The sequence below is a fragment of the Ovis canadensis genome, chromosome 1, assembly GCF_042477335.2.
Source record: "Ovis canadensis isolate MfBH-ARS-UI-01 breed Bighorn chromosome 1, ARS-UI_OviCan_v2, whole genome shotgun sequence".
In the NCBI taxonomy this organism is placed as follows: Eukaryota; Metazoa; Chordata; class Mammalia; order Artiodactyla; family Bovidae; genus Ovis; species Ovis canadensis.
Genome location: NC_091245.1, coordinates 169,040,806 through 169,059,060, shown reverse-complemented (window position 1 = coordinate 169,059,060; position 18,255 = coordinate 169,040,806). Strand labels below are relative to the sequence as shown.

At 34.6% G+C, this 18,255-nt stretch overlaps 2 protein-coding genes across 23 annotated transcripts in view; both read left to right on the top strand.

The window, feature by feature from the left end:
• SENP7 (SUMO specific peptidase 7) overlaps window positions 1-14,293 on the top strand; it is a 163,362-nt gene extending 149,069 nt beyond the window's left edge. For 14 of the 16 annotated variants that reach the window (XM_069552042.1, XM_069551968.1, XM_069551958.1 and 11 more), the window contains 7 exons: window positions 3,767-3,859; window positions 4,488-4,612; window positions 5,589-5,641; window positions 9,486-9,529; window positions 9,621-9,689; window positions 10,266-10,416; window positions 12,478-14,293. In XM_069552042.1, coding sequence (XP_069408143.1) covers window positions 3,767-3,859; window positions 4,488-4,612; window positions 5,589-5,641; window positions 9,486-9,529; window positions 9,621-9,689; window positions 10,266-10,416; window positions 12,478-12,615 — 673 coding nt within the window. In that variant the 3' untranslated portion in view covers window positions 12,616-14,293. Of the gene's footprint in view, window positions 1-3,766; window positions 3,860-4,487; window positions 4,613-5,588; window positions 5,642-9,485; window positions 9,530-9,620; window positions 9,690-10,265; window positions 10,421-12,477 lie in introns of all 16 variants that reach the window. The other 2 variants (XM_069552010.1, XM_069552086.1) reach the window with 1 other exon arrangement.
• Window positions 14,294-14,496: 203 nt separating this feature from the next.
• IMPG2 (interphotoreceptor matrix proteoglycan 2) overlaps window positions 14,497-18,255 on the top strand; it is a 78,610-nt gene continuing 74,851 nt past the window's right edge. For 6 of the 7 annotated variants that reach the window (XM_069551937.1, XM_069551920.1, XM_069551900.1 and 3 more), the window contains exons 1-2: window positions 14,497-15,933; window positions 16,049-16,300. In XM_069551937.1, the coding sequence (XP_069408038.1) occupies window positions 15,891-15,933; window positions 16,049-16,300 (295 nt within the window). In that variant the 5' untranslated portion in view covers window positions 14,497-15,890. The remainder of the gene's footprint in view (window positions 15,934-16,048; window positions 16,301-18,255) is intronic. The other variant, XM_069551946.1, reaches the window with a different exon arrangement.

The window sequence follows — 18,255 nt, the reverse complement described above, 5'->3', positions numbered from 1 at the left end:
TCCAAGTATTTTTTTTGATTAATTCCAAAACTTATAGAGCAGTGGTTCAGTTCAGTCACTCAGTTGTGTCCGACTCCCTCAGACCCCATGGACTGCAGCACGCCAGGCCTCCCTGTCCATCACCAACTCCCAGAGTCTACCCAAACTCATGTCCATTGAGTCAGTGATGCCATCCAACCATGTTATCCTCTGTCATCCCTTTCTCCTCCCACCTTCAGTCTTTCCCAGCATCAGGGTGTGAGCAGTGGTTAGGGACAGGCAAAAAAGAAGGAGGAGTGATTTTTTTAATCTTAGCAGTAACTTGAATAGTTGTGAGCAGAGAGCCATTTCATCTTTTTCCCCACCCCTAATACTCTGTGTGATAATCTGTGTGGTAGGTGTATGATAAAATTAAGTTTCTATTTTTTAAAAAAAGTTAATGTAAACAGCTGTCTACCACTTTACAAGGTACATTTTTGTACATTATTTCTTCCCAAAACAGTGCTTTTAGATATGTAAGGCATTTTTCAGATGAGGAAGCAGGCCAATGAAGATTGTCAGAATTCTGATAAAGTGACAGAACTGATGGTACTTAAATCTTTATCTTTTAACCGTTAGTCCAGAGATGTTTTTGTTTTACTTGATGGCCTTCAATAAGATGGCTGTGAGAGTTGTTTCATCCCTTTAAAATAATAGAAGCAATAAGCAACTAAAAAGATGATTAAATGGGTAAACTGAGTTTGTTGTGTTTTTGGAGAAAAAGAATAGCAATAGAGAGAGTATTAACATTTATTGAGTACCTGCTTGGAACCAGCGCAGTGAACATAAGGTTATTGTTTGATTCTACATCAGTTCACAACAATGGCCATTTATATCATAAGACTAGAAGTTGGATATAACTTTCCAATTTCAAAGTTCAAGCTCTTTCTCTTATTCATAGTATTGCAGCTGTATAATTTATGGTCTAAATTGAAACACTTAAGTGAGTAAAAGGAGGATCTATTAATAGCTACTCTGGACAACCTGTCTATATTGGTTGTATATCTAGATAAACTGGAATGTGTGGTAAACTGGAATGTGTGGTCATCCATATTTTGAGTGTCTTTATAGGTTTGAAATCTGTGCTGGTAGACAAGGCCTTCCAGGATCAACTAAGGAGAAAATCACAGTATGAAAATACTGCTTATAGTTAGGGCTAATGGAGGGGAATATGTGGAAGGGGAGGATGTAGTAAACAAATTAGATATTTAACATTTCTCATGCCCTCCTCTTTTATTTTATGTGTATAGAAATTGATGGTTGGCACCCTACACTTAATCTTTTGTGTTAAGATTACTAGTCAGTGTGGAGATTATGCAGTTGGGATACCTACCTAGAAACTGAGGAAATGAAAAGGTAGATTCTGCTGTATTGAAATTTTTTTTGATTAAAAAATTAGAAAAAACTTAGATGTTATATGCCTGATCATATATAAACATAAGACAAAACTAAGTTAGATGAATGACTTCTTCCAGGGTAAGATAGATATTACATGTATCTTATGCATAATATATCTTCATATACACATACCCATATACATATGAACACATACATATACACCCACCAACACTCATACTAATGGTTGGCCAATGTGTATATAGTTAGTATTCACACAAAGAATCCCTACAAATTGACTTAAAAAAAAAAAAAAGAATGCAGAAACAAACCTGCGAGGGATACAAACCATAATTTATGGGCAGTGAATCCTACAGGAAGCTCAAGCTATTAATGTTAAGAAATAGCAGACTAAATGATAAACACAGTCATTGCTGTGGTTTATGAGATTCAGCAAGATCCACTCCTGTCCATCTCCCTAAACTCATCTCATGACATTCTCTCCCTTCATTTACTATACTTCAGCTCAGCCTGCCTCCTTCTAGTTTTTGAATCTGCTAAGCTCTTTGCTGTTTTCTGACAGAAATTTCTTCTCCTGGCACTTTTTTTTTTCCCCCTCTCCTGGTACTTTTTAGTTTATTTTAAAACTATTTCTAATAATTTTTATGTTTTTTTTTTTCTTTTCAGTTTCCCATTCTAAAATATAAGCTCCATAAGGTCAGGGATGGCATCTGTCTTTTTTTCTACTCTACCTGGTACATTTTGCTCAGTTCTTAGAACATACTAAGAACTCAAAACAAAAGATAATAATGTATGTTATTGAACAGGGAGAGAACTGTTAGACATTTAATTGAGAATTTTCCAGTTAGTTAGGAACAGAGAGTAAGAGATTATATTGTGGCCCTATATTCCCTCTTATCATCCTTGCTCCATCCACTGTCTGATGTATTCCCAGTGACGTAAGGTTAGCATAATCAGGAAATTTATCAAATACCAACATAAAACAAAAGAAAACCAGCTGTCTCTTTTAAGATTTTTCAAATGGAAAACAAAGAGATTCTGTACTAGGTAAAAATAATTATTTATAGTCATTGTAATGGTTGGATCACTTTGAAATAAGAAAATTGGTAAACATATGACTCATTATTTTACAAAATTGTTCTTTTGCATAGTGTCTGATTCCTACCACATCTTTTAGCCTGTTCTAGATTCCATTTTACTCCCAACATCTACTCCTGTGAGTTTGGTTAGATATTCTCATGACAGGGATAGAGCAAAGATGTCTGTTTCCTGTGTTACTTGGTATATAAATATGTAAGAACAAACCATGGTTTGTTTAATTTTCTAACTAAAAAGAGGTCCTTCCTGGGACTGAGCCAAATGTCATACCATAACCTCCTTTATGCAACTGTGAAATGCCATCCCTTTCCTAGAACCTTTTTTGACATCCAAACTTGGTTTGATATCTTCCTTCTTTAACTCCCTAATGACATAAAGAAAAGGAACTATTATTCGTGTGTCCCAACCTTTTTCTTGATGGTTTTCTTAGATGCCATCACCATAATTCATTTGTATCCCTTATGAAACTTACATTTTAGTTATTTATTGTAGTCTTTTTTTCTGTCTTCATTATTTTGTAAATTCCTTTAGGGCAGTGTGAGTGATTTTCATTATTCTTAGGAATCCAATATTCATCAAAGAAATAAAATAAAAGATGGATGGTGCATATGCTTAACTCATTGTCCTATGATGTTCTTTTTTTTTTCTTTGATGTGGACCATTTCTAAAGACTTTATTGAATTTGTCACACTATTGCTTCTATTTTATGTTTTGGTTTTTTGGCCAGGAGGCATGTGGAATCTTAACTCCCAGACCAGGGATCGAACCTGCATCCTCTGCATTGGAAAGCAAAGTCTTAACCACTGAACTGCCAGGGAATTCCTTGTCCTATAATATTTTTATAAATGAGATAAAGGAAGAAGAGTTTCATCTTTAAAAATTTAAGAATATATACCTCATCCCTCCTTTTCCGTTAAGTTTTAACAACTCCCTCATCACACATACAACATTTAGACAGTTTTGTTAAGGTTTAATGATAATATTTTATATCAGAATAAATAGGTATAGCTGTTCATGTTCAGTTGTTCAGACACTTTTAGAATCTCTAGAGCATTTTATGAATTGCTGCCTTTCTCTTATCCATTATTTTATGTTTATAAATAGTGGTCATATTTAAAAACGGCCAGATGTTAATAAAAGCACATTTTCCAGTCTGTTAAATATTATGTATCTTGAAGAAGATGGTTAAATAAACTAAAACTAGCATTTCTCAGTGTATAAAATGACTCTTGAAATTTTTATCTTAAATTTTGAATTTTTTGTCTACCAAATATATCTATCTTTTTATTCCCAGAATGGCTCAGAGAAGACATAAGAGAGTAAGAACATGGACTCGTCACATAAACATCTTTAACAAAGATTACATCTTTGTGCCTGTAAATGAGTCGTGAGTATTTCAGATTATTATTTTTTCTAAATTGGAGCGTGGAGAAAAGTACTTTGTGCATTTTTTAGATTAGTAATCAGTAAAAAAGTATGGATATATCAATCAAGGTGTTATGTTTAAATTTTTTTCTAAGGAAGTAGCTAAAATAAATGAGATTATTTATCTTGGATTTTGGTTTGACAGTGCTTATGTTGTATATAGTGAAAAAAATAAAATGACAAATGCCCACAAGACTATAATGACTGAGGCACAGAGTTTTTTTTTTGGAGGTGAAGGATACTCAAGAAAAGATTTTCTAAACAAAAAAGGAAAAGCATTCAGTGTGAATCTTCAAATATTTAAGAGAACAAACTCTTTAAGCACTAGATGATGCTGTAAGTCTGTTTATTTATTAAAGCAGATCCTCAGCAGGAAATATTAATTATATAAAAGTAAGTTTGAATTACTCAGATTTTACCCTAAGAAGTCTTAGTACTTTTTAAATTAGTTGTGAAATGTTTGTTCAGATATTACAGTGAACTTCTTCAGAATTAATATGTGTCATACCCACCTTCTCAGCTATCGTTCTAGAACATATTCTTCTGTATTGCTTAGATTTTGTGTTAAGATTATATTTCTTTTTCAACAGGTCTCACTGGTATCTTGCAGTCATTTGTTTTCCATGGTTAGAAGAAGTTGTGTATGAAGATTTTCCACAGACTATATCCCGGCACTCCCAGGCTGAGGAGTCCCACCATGACAGCACAACAATAGGTGATAAACTTAATGTGGATCATATTTTTAATAATGACGGCAAAAGTGAAATGATTTTAGAGAACAATATGAGGTTGAAAGATAGTATAGATAGTATAATTATTTCTTATCATTTAGTTTATTAGAAGAAATGTCTGAAATTTTCATGATACCCAGACTCATGTATAAACAAAATGTAATTTTCAAGTTATACTGTTATATCATAGCACTTTTTATAAAATATTCTTGCTAAGAATTCATATCATGTATCTTCAGGCATAACTTGAAATCTACCCTTTTTCTCTTTCTCTTGGTATAAATCAAGACTGGTCGTGTTGACACTTGTAATTTGACTAGGTAATATAGGGGTCTCTTTCCTCCATGATTTTTATGTTGCAACCCAGATAGATCTTAAGTAGGTAAATAAGCCTACTTTATTTGAGAAAAAAATCAAACTATATTTTATAGCTGTAGCCTAAGCAGCAAGCAGAATTAATATTAGTCATTAACATTAATACTAGCCAAAGCCTGTATCTTTCATGGGAAAAGAAAAACTGAAAAATTTAGTAACTGATTATTTTCAATTTTGTCTAATTCTCCTGTGCTGTAAAAGTGTATTTATGCAACACCCTATGATCATATGTTGGAAGAATTATTATTAGATGAATTAATGGTCCTCTGCATTAAAACAGCAGAGATTTTGATAAATGAGCATTCTATGAAGGTTGTCTTTTTATAGGAAACTGGCCCAGCTAACTGGTATTTCAAGATTTGGTGGTAGGGTTTATGTATTGTCTCATGACAGCTAATTAAGCATTGTCTGTTTTAACTATCACTTGGATTTTTTTGTAATATTAACCATTAAAAAAAATTGAGTAGTTCCCAGATATTCTTTTTCCTTTAACTACTAGTGTGCATACACATTACAGTTTTTATCCCACTACTTTGTAGTAGACATAAAATAAACACACATAACTGCTTTGTTATTTCTAACTAGATAATGATCTGCATACTTCTTCAGCACTGTCCTCAGGTACAGAAGATTCTCAAGTAAGTGTGTTTTTATAAATGTGAAGGGAGGAAAACTCATGAATATAACAATTCTCTCTCTCAAATAAGGCATAGCTAGGCAGGCTATGACAGATACAGGTGGACCATATGATTAAATTATGCTGATTTATGATTCTTTGATTTATTTTGTTGGTATAGGAAAGAGATCAAGGGAAATTGTCTTTCTTTTTGTATCTGTTTATCTTTAACTTCCTAGATTCATTTGTTTAGTAGTTTATCTGATCATCTTGGTCAGCTAATTTTCTAATTTCTGTGGGAAAATGTACTTTTATTCTTCATCATTTCATCAGTTTTTGCAATAATTGTTGTTCAATTGCTGTCATATCCGACTCCTTATGATCCTGTGGACTACAGCATGCCAGGCTTCCCTGTCCTTCACTATCTCCCAGACTTTGCTCAAATCCATGTCCATTGAGTTGGTGATACTATCCAACTGTCTCATCCTCTGTTACCTCCTTCTCTTCCTGCCCTCAGTCTCTCCCAGCATCAGGGTCTTTTTTAGTGAGACAGCTCTTTGTATCAGTTGGTCAAAGTATTGGAGTTTCAGCTTCAGCATCAGTCCTCCAATCGATATTCAGGGTTGATTTCCTTTAGGATTGATTGGTTGGATCTCCTTGCAGTCCAGGGACTCTCAAGAGTCTTGTCCAACAACGCAATTCAAGAGCATCAATTTTTCAGTGCTCAGCCTTCTTTGGGCTTCCCTTGTGGCTCAGCTGGTAAAGAATCCGCCTGCAATGTGGGAGACCTGGATTCGATCCCTGGGTTGGGAAGATCCCCTGGAGAAGGGAAAGGCTACCCACTGCAGTATTCTAGCCTAGAGAATTCCATCGACTGTATAGTTCATGGAGTTGCGAAGAGTCTGACACGACTGAGTGGCTTTCACTTTCAGCCTTCTTTAAGTTCCTGCTCTCACATCTGTACATGACTGCTGGAAAAACCATAGCTTTTTGTCAGCAAAGTGTTGTCTCTGGTTTTAATACACTGTGTAGGTTTGTCTAGCTTTCCTTCCAAGGACCAAGTGTCTTTTCATGGCTGCAGTCACCATCCACAGGGATTTTGGAGCCTAAGAAAAGAAAATCTGGCACTGTTTCCACTTTTTCCTCTTCTGTTGCCATGAAGTGATGGGACCAGATGCCATGATCTTAGTTTTTTGACTGTTGAGTATAAAGCCAGCTTTTTTACTCTCCTCTTTCACCTACATCAAGAAGCTCTTTAGTTCTTCACTTTCTGCCATTAGAGTCGTATTATTTGCATATCTGAGGTTGTTGATATTTTTTCCTGACTGTCTTGATTCCAGCCTGTGATTCATCCAGTCCAGCATTTCATATGATGTATTCCTCATAGAAGTTAAATAAGCAGGGTGACAGTATACAGCCTTGACATACTCCTTTCCCAATTTTGAACCATTCTGTTGTTCCATGTCCAGTTCTGACTGTTGCTTCTTGACCCTCATATAGGTTTCTCAGAAGACAGGTAAGGTGGTCTGGTATTCCCATGTCTTTAAGAATTTTCCATAGTCAAAGGCTTTTTGCATAGTCAATGAAGCAGAAGTGAATGTTTTTCTGGAATTCCATTGCTTTCTCTAAGATCCAACGAATGTTGGCAATTTGATCTCTGTTTCCTCTGCCTTTTCTAAATCCAGCTTGTACATATGGAAATTCTCAGTTCACATACTCCTGAAGCCTAGCTCAAAGGGTTTTGAGCATTACGTTCCTAGCATGTGAAATGAATGCAATTGTGTGATAGTTTGAACATCTTTGGCATTACCCTTCTTTGGGATTGTGTTGAAAACTTGACTTTTTCCAGTCCTGTGGCTACTGCTGAGTTTTCCAGATTTGCTGACATATTGAGTGAGCACTTTAACAGCATCATCTTTTAGGGTTTGAAATAGCTCAACTGGAATTCCATCACCTCCACTAGCTTTGCTCATAGTAATGCTTCCTAAAGCCCACTTGACGTCACACTCCAGGTTTTCTGTTCCTAGGTGAGTGACCACACCATCATGGTTATACAGGCCATTAATCCAGGTCATTAAGACCTTTTTTTTGTATAGTTCTGTGTATTCTTGCTGCTGCTCCTTAATCCCTTCTGCTTCTGTTAGGTCCTTACTCTTTCTTTTTTCATGCCCATTGTTGCATGAAATGTTCTCTTGGTATCTCCAATTTTCTTGAAGAGATCTCTAGTCTTTCCCATTCTGTTGTTTCCCTTTATTTCTTTGTATTGGTTACATAAGAAAGCTTTCTTATCTCTCCTTAGTATTTTCTGGAACTCTGCATTCAGTTGGGTATATCTTTCTCTTTTCCTCTTGCCTTTTGCTTCTCTTCTTTTCTCAGCCTCCTCAGAAAACCACTTTGCCTTCTTGCATTTCTCTTTCTTTGGGATGGTTTTGGTCACCATCTCCTATAAAATATTTTACATTCCACTTTCTATTTTTATAAATTGTTGGTAAAAATCATTCAAAGTAGACTCACAGTTAATCCATATGACTTCTGTGGCTAAGATAGTTACTGTTAACTTTTCTTCAAATGGAGCTCCAAACTGATATTTATGATCTAGATCTGGTATCTTAATTGTTTAAGGTAGTCACCTAATTATTTTTTATACGTACAGATAGCAGTAGCCTCGCTGGCAAAGGCTTATGTCTTTATTGTCACTGGAACAGAGTGGGCAGAAGGAAGGTTTTCTTCTTTAATGTCATGGTGGCGGAATAGGGGAGTTTTTTCTTGGTTCTAGAGCCAGGTTTCCCAAACTGAGTTCTGTTTTAAGATGCATTTATGATAAAAAGGATTTTAAAGTCAGTTATGCTGAGTAAATCCTGTGTTCTATTTCCCTCCTTGAGATTTACTGTTATATTAGCATAGTAAAGATAACTGAGAAGTTCTGCATATCAAAGAAAGTTTGACCTATTGATTCTTAAATTTATCAGCAAAAATAACAAAATACCCCATCTCTTGTCCTTGAAAGTGAAAGTGAAAAGTTGCTCAGTTGTGTCCAACTCTTTGCAACCCATAGACCCTACCGTTCATGAAATTCTCCAGGCCAGAATACTGGAGTGGGTAGTCTTTCTCTGTTCCAGGGGATCTTCCCAACCCAGGGATCAAACCCAGGTCTCCCACATTGCAGGCGGATTCTTTACCAGCTGAGCCACAAGGGAAACCCTCTCTTGTCCCTTAATATACATTAATACTTTGCTTCTTGTGCTTCAAAGGGAAGAAGTCTGTCTCTACTGACTTCATTTACTCAGTTAAGAAAATGTGATTAAGGACAGATTCAATTAACTTGTTTATCTTTGTTTAAGATGGCAACTCTGAATACAAGTAATTTAAGTTCCAGTTTGTTTTTTAGGCTATTTTAAAGCTCCATAACTTCTTAAGGTCACATGTAAAAGCTTATAAACTCTTTCACCAGTGACAGAAAATAATAGATTTTAAAAATGAATTTGGCAAAAAAAAAAAAAAAAGAATTTGGCTTACTTGAGATGATGAAAGAAAGGTGAAGGTGAAGTCGCTCAGTCGTGTCCAACTCTTTGCAACCCCGTGGTAACCTACTAGGCTTCTCCGTTCATGGGATTCTCCAGGCAAGAATACTGGAGTGGGTTGCCATTTCCTTCTCCAGGGGATCTTCCTGACCCAGGGATCGAACCCGGGTCTCCCACATTGGAGGCAGACGCTTTAACCTCTGAGCCACCAGGGAAGCCCGAGATGATGAAAAGAATTCTCATTTGAAATTTTAAAGTTATTTTAAACATTTTTTAAAATGACTGAAAATTTATTTATTCAAACTAGCTTTAATTTCAAAGTCATAAAAATTCATGTTATTTCAGAGTCCTGAGATGAATGTGACAGTACCAAAGAAGATGTGTAAAAGGTGCGTACATGCTGGAACACATATTTCAGATATTTATGTTTACTTCATATACAAATACTTACCTCTTGATTTCTTTCTTTGCTTTTCATAGGCCATGCATTCTCATACTAGATTCTTTGAAAGCTGCTTCTATACAAAACACAGTTCAGAATTTACGGGAGTAAGTAATGATGATTTTACTATAAGCTCAATAATTGGTAAGTTGCCTTAAGAATTACTTAAAAGATTAGATCAGAAGTTATATTTTATTATGTACTTAGGTGAGGTCTATAGATTTAATTAATAATAACCCCATTATATATAAAACATTTCTCAAGGATTTACATCGAAAATAAATTTGAAATTCATATTCACAATTGAACAAAAGTAACACTTTAGAAAAAAAAAACTCTTTCACATTCTGATTTTGTGTGTGTGTTGGTAATTTTAAAATTTGCTATAGGATCTGGAAAAAACTAGCAACTAAAGTTTACTTTGTAAATATAAGTGACTTATGTTTTATGAGTTGTAAAAGTTGAGTTGTTGAAAAAAGTCTAGTTTTTAGTGTGAAACTCAGATGATTTTATTAGCATTTTTGAAGCCTCACAAGTTATAATTTGTGCTGTTAAGGTTTAAGTCTTTTGAAATGTGTCTGGAGGCAACATATTTGGCAGCAGATGTTTTTACATCTTTGTGAAAGTTTACATAATAGTAAAGAAATTTCTATTCAAGTCACTCTACTTTTTGTTGATTTAAGGTATTTAGAGGTAGAATGGGAAGTTAAACGAAAAACTCATCGTGAATTCAGCAAAACAAACATGGTGGACTTGTGCCCTAAAGTTCCTAAACAGGATAATAGCAGTGATTGTGGTGTATATTTACTGCAATATGTGGAAAGCTTCTTTAAGGTATGTAAAGATATAAATAAATTTTTTATTCACAGTTACTAACATATAATCACAAATTACTGGGCAAGCAAAGAAGCAGGAAAATGTTAGAGGTAATCAAGAAAGAAAAAAAAAAAGGGCATAGAACCTTATATAACCCAAATATTGGAAATAAAAAGATAAGAACTTTAAAATAATTTGATTGATTTATTGGAGAAAATAGTCAAAGATGAACAAAATGGGTGAAAATGGAATCTGCTTTTTTAAAAAAATGTTGAGTGGACATTCTAGAACTGAAAGTACATACTGATATATCTGAAATTAAGACTTATTGGATGGGTTTAATAGCACACTGAATACAGCAGAAGACAGGATTAGGGAACTTTAAAAAAAGGACACTAGAAAGTATCCCACTGTAGCTAAGAAAGGAAAAAGAATGTAAAGAAGAGAGCAGTGCAAAAGAGACAAGTGTGGTACAGTTAAAAAGTCTAATTTACATATAATTGGAATCGCAGATGGATTCAAGGCAGAGAGAGAATAAGACAGACAAATTTGAAGAAAAATTTCAAGACCAAAGACTTGTGTATTGAAGAATCTCATAAAACCATCAGCTACATAAGTACAGTGACAAGAATGGGTATTATTTTCTAGCTTGTCAGAGATTCTATAGGAACTGTAGCAACATTAAAAAGAGTTTTAAATAGCAAGGAATCACTCTTTTTTTTTTTCTTTTGAACTGTTAGCTTAATATTTCAGTTATAGCCAGTATTATTTATGAAGATGGCTGTAGAAACAGGGTGTTTTTAACCAGAGGCTTGTTTAGATAATCCTTAAATGTATTTTCAAAGCATGAAAGTTATAGTATGCAGGTATAACTTTTGGTATAATTGGGGAGAATTGATTATAGTAGAAGATGGCATACATTATGGAAACCACTAAATGTGTTATTATGGGTTTTTTTTTTCCTGTCTTCTACGCTGGAACTGCCTTATAGGATGACAATTCTGATTTTCTAATATTCTTTCCAAAGAGATTTGATTTTGTTTTCAGATTATCCGGAGTGTCTTATTACATAACATATTCTGAATCTGCTATATAATTCTACTTTATGTAGCCCCAGTCTGTAGAGTATACTTCTCATTTAGGTTGTAGCACCACTTAAAATTCCTAGGGGTTGGCGAACTCAAAAAGCTAAACCTTGTGTTTCACAGATTTGTGCACTAATATAACAGACTGTGGGTGGAGGAAAATAGGTTTCAGGTTGATCACTCAAAACCTGTGGAACTTTGTAACAAGGCCTAAGAAAAACAACATTAATTCTTATAAAAATAGTTGCACAGATAAATCTCCACTGACATACGCTCCTAGAATCACAGTCAGCCCATCATTCCAGCTTTAAACCCTGGGATTCTTAATTTCCTTTTTAATTAAGTCCTTCTTACATCTAGCTTCTAATAGTTTCATCAAATTTATAAACATGATCTAGGGTAGTCTTCAGCATTTATTTGTTTATTTTCTTGAAGACAGGCAGAATTGTCTTTGCAGTTGCAACTTCCTTGTTAAAATTAACATAATGGAAAATGAAGCAGTTCTTGAAACCATTAAATTGGCTGTTTTCTTAGACTAAAAGAAGGTACTTCTGTAGAATTTTCTGTTTTTTTATCTGAGATTCTTCATTTACTGCTGGCCTTTCTCTTTGTTTTAATACAAAATAGTAACATGTTGAAGAAGATTGTGTTCAAACCAACCTGACTTCTATGTTGTACTGAATCATTGTTTACTAATTCTGTTTGCACTAATTCACTTAAATGAATTGTAGCAGAACATATGGTGTTTAATTTTGATGTTCGAAAGTTAGCAGCTTAATGAAAATACTATGAAATTGATTGTGGTGATGGTTGCACAACTTTGAATATACTGAAAATCATTCAATTGAATACTTTAGGTGAATTGTATATGAATTATGTCTCACTAAAGCTGTTATTTTAAAAAGTTAGCAATTTCTCATTTCTTATAAAAATGAATTTTGAGCAACTTTGAATTATACTGCTAAAGTGATTACATTGTCTTTTCTCTCATTAGGATCCTATTGTTAACTTTGAACTTCCAATTCATCTGGAGAAATGGTTCCCTCGTCATGTAATAAAGACCAAACGGGAAGATATTCGAGAGCTCATTTTGAAGCTTCATTTACAGCAACAGAAGGGCAGCAGCAGCTAGTTAATCTGTACAAACATGACACAGATGCTCTATACGATTACTGGAAAGCCGCTTACCAGCATTTGTGTTGGCCAGCTCACAGAGAAGAAAATAACTTGCAGTAGTTTTATAAGTCATTGTACATTATTTAAAATATATAAGATATATTATTAGAATTGTTGGGATCTCATAGATGGAGTGGAAATGAGGGTGATATAGATTAATGTATTAGATAGAAATTAAAGTTTCATAAATATTTGATTCAAAATATTTCATAAATATTTTCTGATTAAATATGCTTGGATTATGCAATAGTGTATGTAATGTGGGAATGTTTTTGTAGATAATAAAGCTATGTGATCTGTACTTCCACATAACTGGGAGTTGAAGGGAGTTAGGTCCTCCCTGGTGCCAGCCCCAGTGCTTGTCAAATTTGTTGACAAGTCACATTATATTGTAGTTTTATTCTTTGCAGCTCAAGCATGCAGTATGAATACTGTGTATTTTTTTAAAAAAAGGATTTAGTATCAAGGCTTCAGAAAATGCCATTTACGGCATCCCTTCTGTATAGCATAAGAGAAAACAATGTTAGGATGGTGACAAGAATTCACTCTTTCAAAGCGCAGCTTATTTTTCTCAGTTGCTAAATGGAACTGTTACTCTAATTGTTGTTTGTTTTGTTTCTTTTGCTGTCATGTGTGGGTATCTGAGAATTTAGTTTGTTCATTCAGAGTGAATTTGGAGCAAAAAATTTAGCTATCGCAAAAAATTGCATATGTAGCTCAACTTAGTTTATTTGAGATATAGCTATGTAAATATTGACTCCTATCCTACTCTGACATCCCAGAATATGTGTATAGTTTCTGTAAGTATAGAAGATAAAACTGGTGTCTTCATAACTTTAATTAAAAAATCCTCAAATTCTTATATACTAATTGTTAGGACTGAATACATAATTTTATAGCTCTGTTTACCCAGTATTTGTCTGCAAAAGCCAGATTGCTTTCATTGCTTTTATATTTTTCAATTGTAATTTTTAGAGACTTAAGAACCAGATGAAGCATACGTTTTTATTAAATGTTCTGACAGGTAAACAGTCTTGAATTGATGTGATGATGATATTACATATGATTCAACTCTTTACAACCTTCTAATGTTATCAGGAATATTTTGAGGGGGCAATTATATTGTATTTTCTCAGATAAGAAAATTTTTAAAATAATATTATTTTAATCTTCTATTTTAGGCATCTCTTAGATTTATGTTGTAACTGTATAGCAGTGAAGGAAAGGCAATTTAAGATGAAGCTAACAGTTGGGATGTTTTGTTTCAGAATCATGTGAATTGAGTTAAGCCTTAGTGTCCTTATGTTTGTGTCATCACCTTTTTATTGTTAAAGATATTTGTCCTTTGGAGAGTTCCTATAAAAATGGTTATAACTACATGTTTCATTCCCAGTTTCTTTGTAGGGGAGGGAACTTTTTTAGATGACTATTCATTGTTTTGTATATCTAATTTTGGGAAAACAAGTATATAGTACATCTTATTGTGACTTCTTAACTTTTGTTTGTATGTTTTTCAAAGATACCACTGTCCCTTATCATGTTTTGAAGATTGTTTAAAATCCATTTTCGTAAATTCATATGGAAATAATGCTTTTAGAATACCAACATTTTATATTAAACATATTTCCAATTCATTAGGCTGAGGTATAATTTTTTTCCTTATGAAAGGTGACTGCTTTTTAGATATAAATTTTAAATTATGTGATACTCAGTGCGTGTCATATAATTGATGCTTAGATTAATTTTTCTTCTGTTTTAACAGGCATTTGGTAATTTTGATTGTTGGTTCAGGGAACATTTTTTGAGCATCTACTGCTATCAGGAAATGTACAAGGTAGAAAAAAATGAATGACAGCTCTTATTCCTAGGTCATTTATAGTCGAATAGGAGCAATGAACACATGAACAGTTTCAGTATGCTTGTTTAAAAAAAATCATGGTTTCTTTGGCATCACCGGAGTGTGTTCAGCTTAGGGTTTGTGTGTGAGTGTGATACTAAGAGCTGGTAGAGAGGTTGTAAGAGTGTTGTCAGTGGAAAGGGAAAGCCTTCTTAAAGAAGCTAATACTGTTTTTATTTCACAATTCTTGGGGTAAAAAAACAAACTTGACTTTCTTTTTAAAGTCATAAGCCAATCACTTAACTAGGATATAGAAATGGTTTAATACCTCTGTAATGCTTGCACTATCTCTATCATGAGTTATTTTTACTATTCCTGTTCTATTTTATAGATGAGGAAGGAGATAGAAGTGGTTACAGTGGAAGATTTTCAAGTTTTTAAATCAAGGAGGGACAGACAGTAGCTTATAAGACATGGATTTATTACAAACAGAAACAGCTCCAAGAAAACTGATTTTATTTCATATGTTGTTCTGTATTTCTGATGTAGACAAGTATAGTTGGTCTGGGCATTTTATGCTTCTAAATCAGTTGTAGAGAAAGTCAGAGAATATGTGAATCTAACAGATTGAGAAAAATTATAAAATTCTGAGTTGTATGTGTAACATTATTATTTTTGGGGAAACATTTTTATGTGGACTGCTTATTAAAGGCAAGGAGAGTGTTACTAAAGAGCTTAGCTGACTAGATTAGAACAAAGAAATTGTCTCTTCCCATCTGTCCTAATTAGCTTATCTCTCCTGCTCTCATAGCATGTTAGTTATTTCAGAAAAGAAGGGAGAGGTACTTTGAAAGGACACCATTTTTATTCAGCTAATTTATAATGATTTTGGAATGGTTGTTAGTTCTCAAACATAAACTTATAAATGTTAGACTTCTTCTGTAACAGTTTGTTACTGGACATTTCAAGGCTTTTCAGTTATAGATTTTGGCCTCTCCTCCTCCTTTTGGTTTTGGCTCAAATGATTATGTTTCCTCATTTTGGGAAGATTTCTCTGTGTATTTTGATATTTGTCCTGATAGAAGGAAACCTTCCATCATTAACAGGTATTTAAAAATCTGTGTTACTTTTTAAATTTTTCTTTATATCTGTAGTATATATTCTCTAAAAACATTATTTGATATGATTGCTGTAAGCAATTGAATCAAATATTACTCTATCAGTCTTTAATATTGCTTCGTTTAAACTGTGTGATAATTTCTCCAATAATTCTGGTTTTCCTCTTCATTAATGTTTCTTGATTCAGACCTTACCTCTTCTTATTTCTTGTGTTGAAATTGAATATGTACTTGGTTTCAATAACTCACAGTCTTGAAATAAAGAAGAGGAGTTAAATGGAGAAAGAATTGAATACGTCACTTCTCTTGAAGCACATAGGTCTGTAATTTGAGCATTGAGTTAAAAATCCAGACATGGTACACATGTCATTTTTTTTGTTTCCTCTTATTCTGTATTCATTATCAGAAGTTTTGTTTATGCTTTCACTCTGTAGCACAAACCTACTTATCTTTAGAAGAGACCCAAGAACCCAAGGGTACAGTTTCTTTTCTCCAGACTGACTCAGAATCCACAGATTCTTCTCTATCTGCTAAAAAGAAACAACCTCTGGACAACAGAGAAACTGAGAGACATTGGTTGCTCAGAAGAAAGCGATCTACTTTATTTCCTAATGGTGTGAAAACTTGCCCAGATGAAAGTGTTACAGAGGCTGTGGCAAACCATGTGAAGTATTTTAAAGTCCGAGGTAAGCAAATATTCAAACCCTTGGGCTCCATGGTGAAACTCAAACGTAGTTCAAAAACAGTTGTTGTATTTCTTTACAATTCAAAATTCGTCTTATTTTGGATAGAGACTGAACCAAATATTATCTTTCTACTAACCATGGAAAATAGACTTACTAAGAATTTGGTGTTTATATAGCTTCAGAGAAAAGGTTGTTATTTTAAGAGAGGACATGGTTTAAAATCACTTAAGTACTTTATATCACTTATATGTAGAATGTAAAAAAAATGGTACAAATGAACTTATTTACAAAATAGAAATAGAGTCACAGTTGTATAAAAAAACTTATGGTTACCATGGAGGAAAGATTGTTGTTCATTCACTAAATCATGTCTGACTCCTTGCAGCTCAGTGGACTGTAGCATGCCAGGCTCCCTTGTCCTCCACTATCTCCTTGTTTGTTGAATCTGTGATGGTATCTTACCATCTCATCCTCTGTTGCCCCTTTTCCTTTTGCCTTCAATCTCTCCCAGCATCAGTCTTGTCCACTGAGCTGGCTCTTCACATCAGGTAGCCAAAGTATTGGAGCTTCAGCCTGAGCATCAGTCCTCTCAATGAATATTCAGGGTTGGTTTCCTTTAGGATTTCTAGTTTGGTCTCCTTGCAGTCCAAGGGGCTCTCAAGAGTCTTCTCCAACACCACTGTTCAAAAGCATCAATTCTTCGGCCTTCTTTCTGGTCCAACTCTCACATCCGTACGTGACTACTGAAAAAAACCTGTAGTTTTGACCATACGGACCTTTGTTGGCAAAGTGATGCTTCTGCTTTTTAATACGCTGTCTAGGTTTGCCATGGGCTTCCCTGATAGCTCAATTGATAAAGAATTTGCCTGCAATGCAGGAGACCCTGGTTCGATTCATGGGTAGGGAAGATCTGCTGGCGAAAGGATAGGCTACCCACCTCAAGTATTCTTGGGCTTCCCTTGTGGCTCAGCTGGTAAAGAATCTGCCTGCAATGCGGGAGACCTGGGTTCAGTCCCTGGGTTGGGAAGATCCCCTGGAGAAGGAAAGGGCTGCTCACTCCAGTATTCTGGCCTAGAGAATCTCATGGACTGTATAGTCCATGGGATCGCAAATAGTTGGACATGACTGAGTGACTTTCACTTCACTTCACTTCAGGTTTGCCATAGCTTTCCTTTCAAGGAACAAACGTCTTTTAATTTCATGGCTGCAGTCACCATCCACAGTGATTTCGGAGCCCAAAAAGAGAGAATCTATTTCTACTTCAACTTTTTCCTCTCCTTGATCTTAATCTGATTGTATATTTAACCTCCTTTAAGAGGAAGTTCTCAGAGGTCTCTTTTTCCCGTCTAGAACCATTTCCATACTGATTCAGAAACACTAGTTAAAAGAATGGTTTACATCTTGACAGCATTTGGTACTTTCATCCTTTGAAAAGATGAATTTTCTACATCTCCTTGGTTTACTTTGTGTTGTCGTACTTATGTAGCACAGTCTCAATTTCATGGGTGCATTTTACACACAGTTCAGTATGTCTTATTTTTTAAGCAAGAACTAAGAAATATTCTTATTGGCTGGTGGGTCCAAATACTGAAACCAGCAATAATTTCAATAAAACGGTCATTGCTTCTACTTTTCCCCCCATCTGTTTGCCATGAGGTGATGGGACCGAATACCATGATCTCAGTTTTTTTAATGTTTAGTTCAAACAGTAGTAGTTTTAAGCCAGCTTTTTCCCTCTCCTCTTTCACCCTCATGAAAGGCTCTTTAATTCCTCTTCATTTTCTGCCATTGGAGTGGCATCATCTACGTATCTGAGGTTGTTGATATTTCTCCTGGTAGCCTTGACTCCAGCTTGTGCTTCATCCAGCCTGGCATTTTGTGTGATGTACTCTGCATAGCAGTTAAATAAGCACGGTGATCGTATACAGCCTTGTTGTACTCCTTTCTCTCAATTT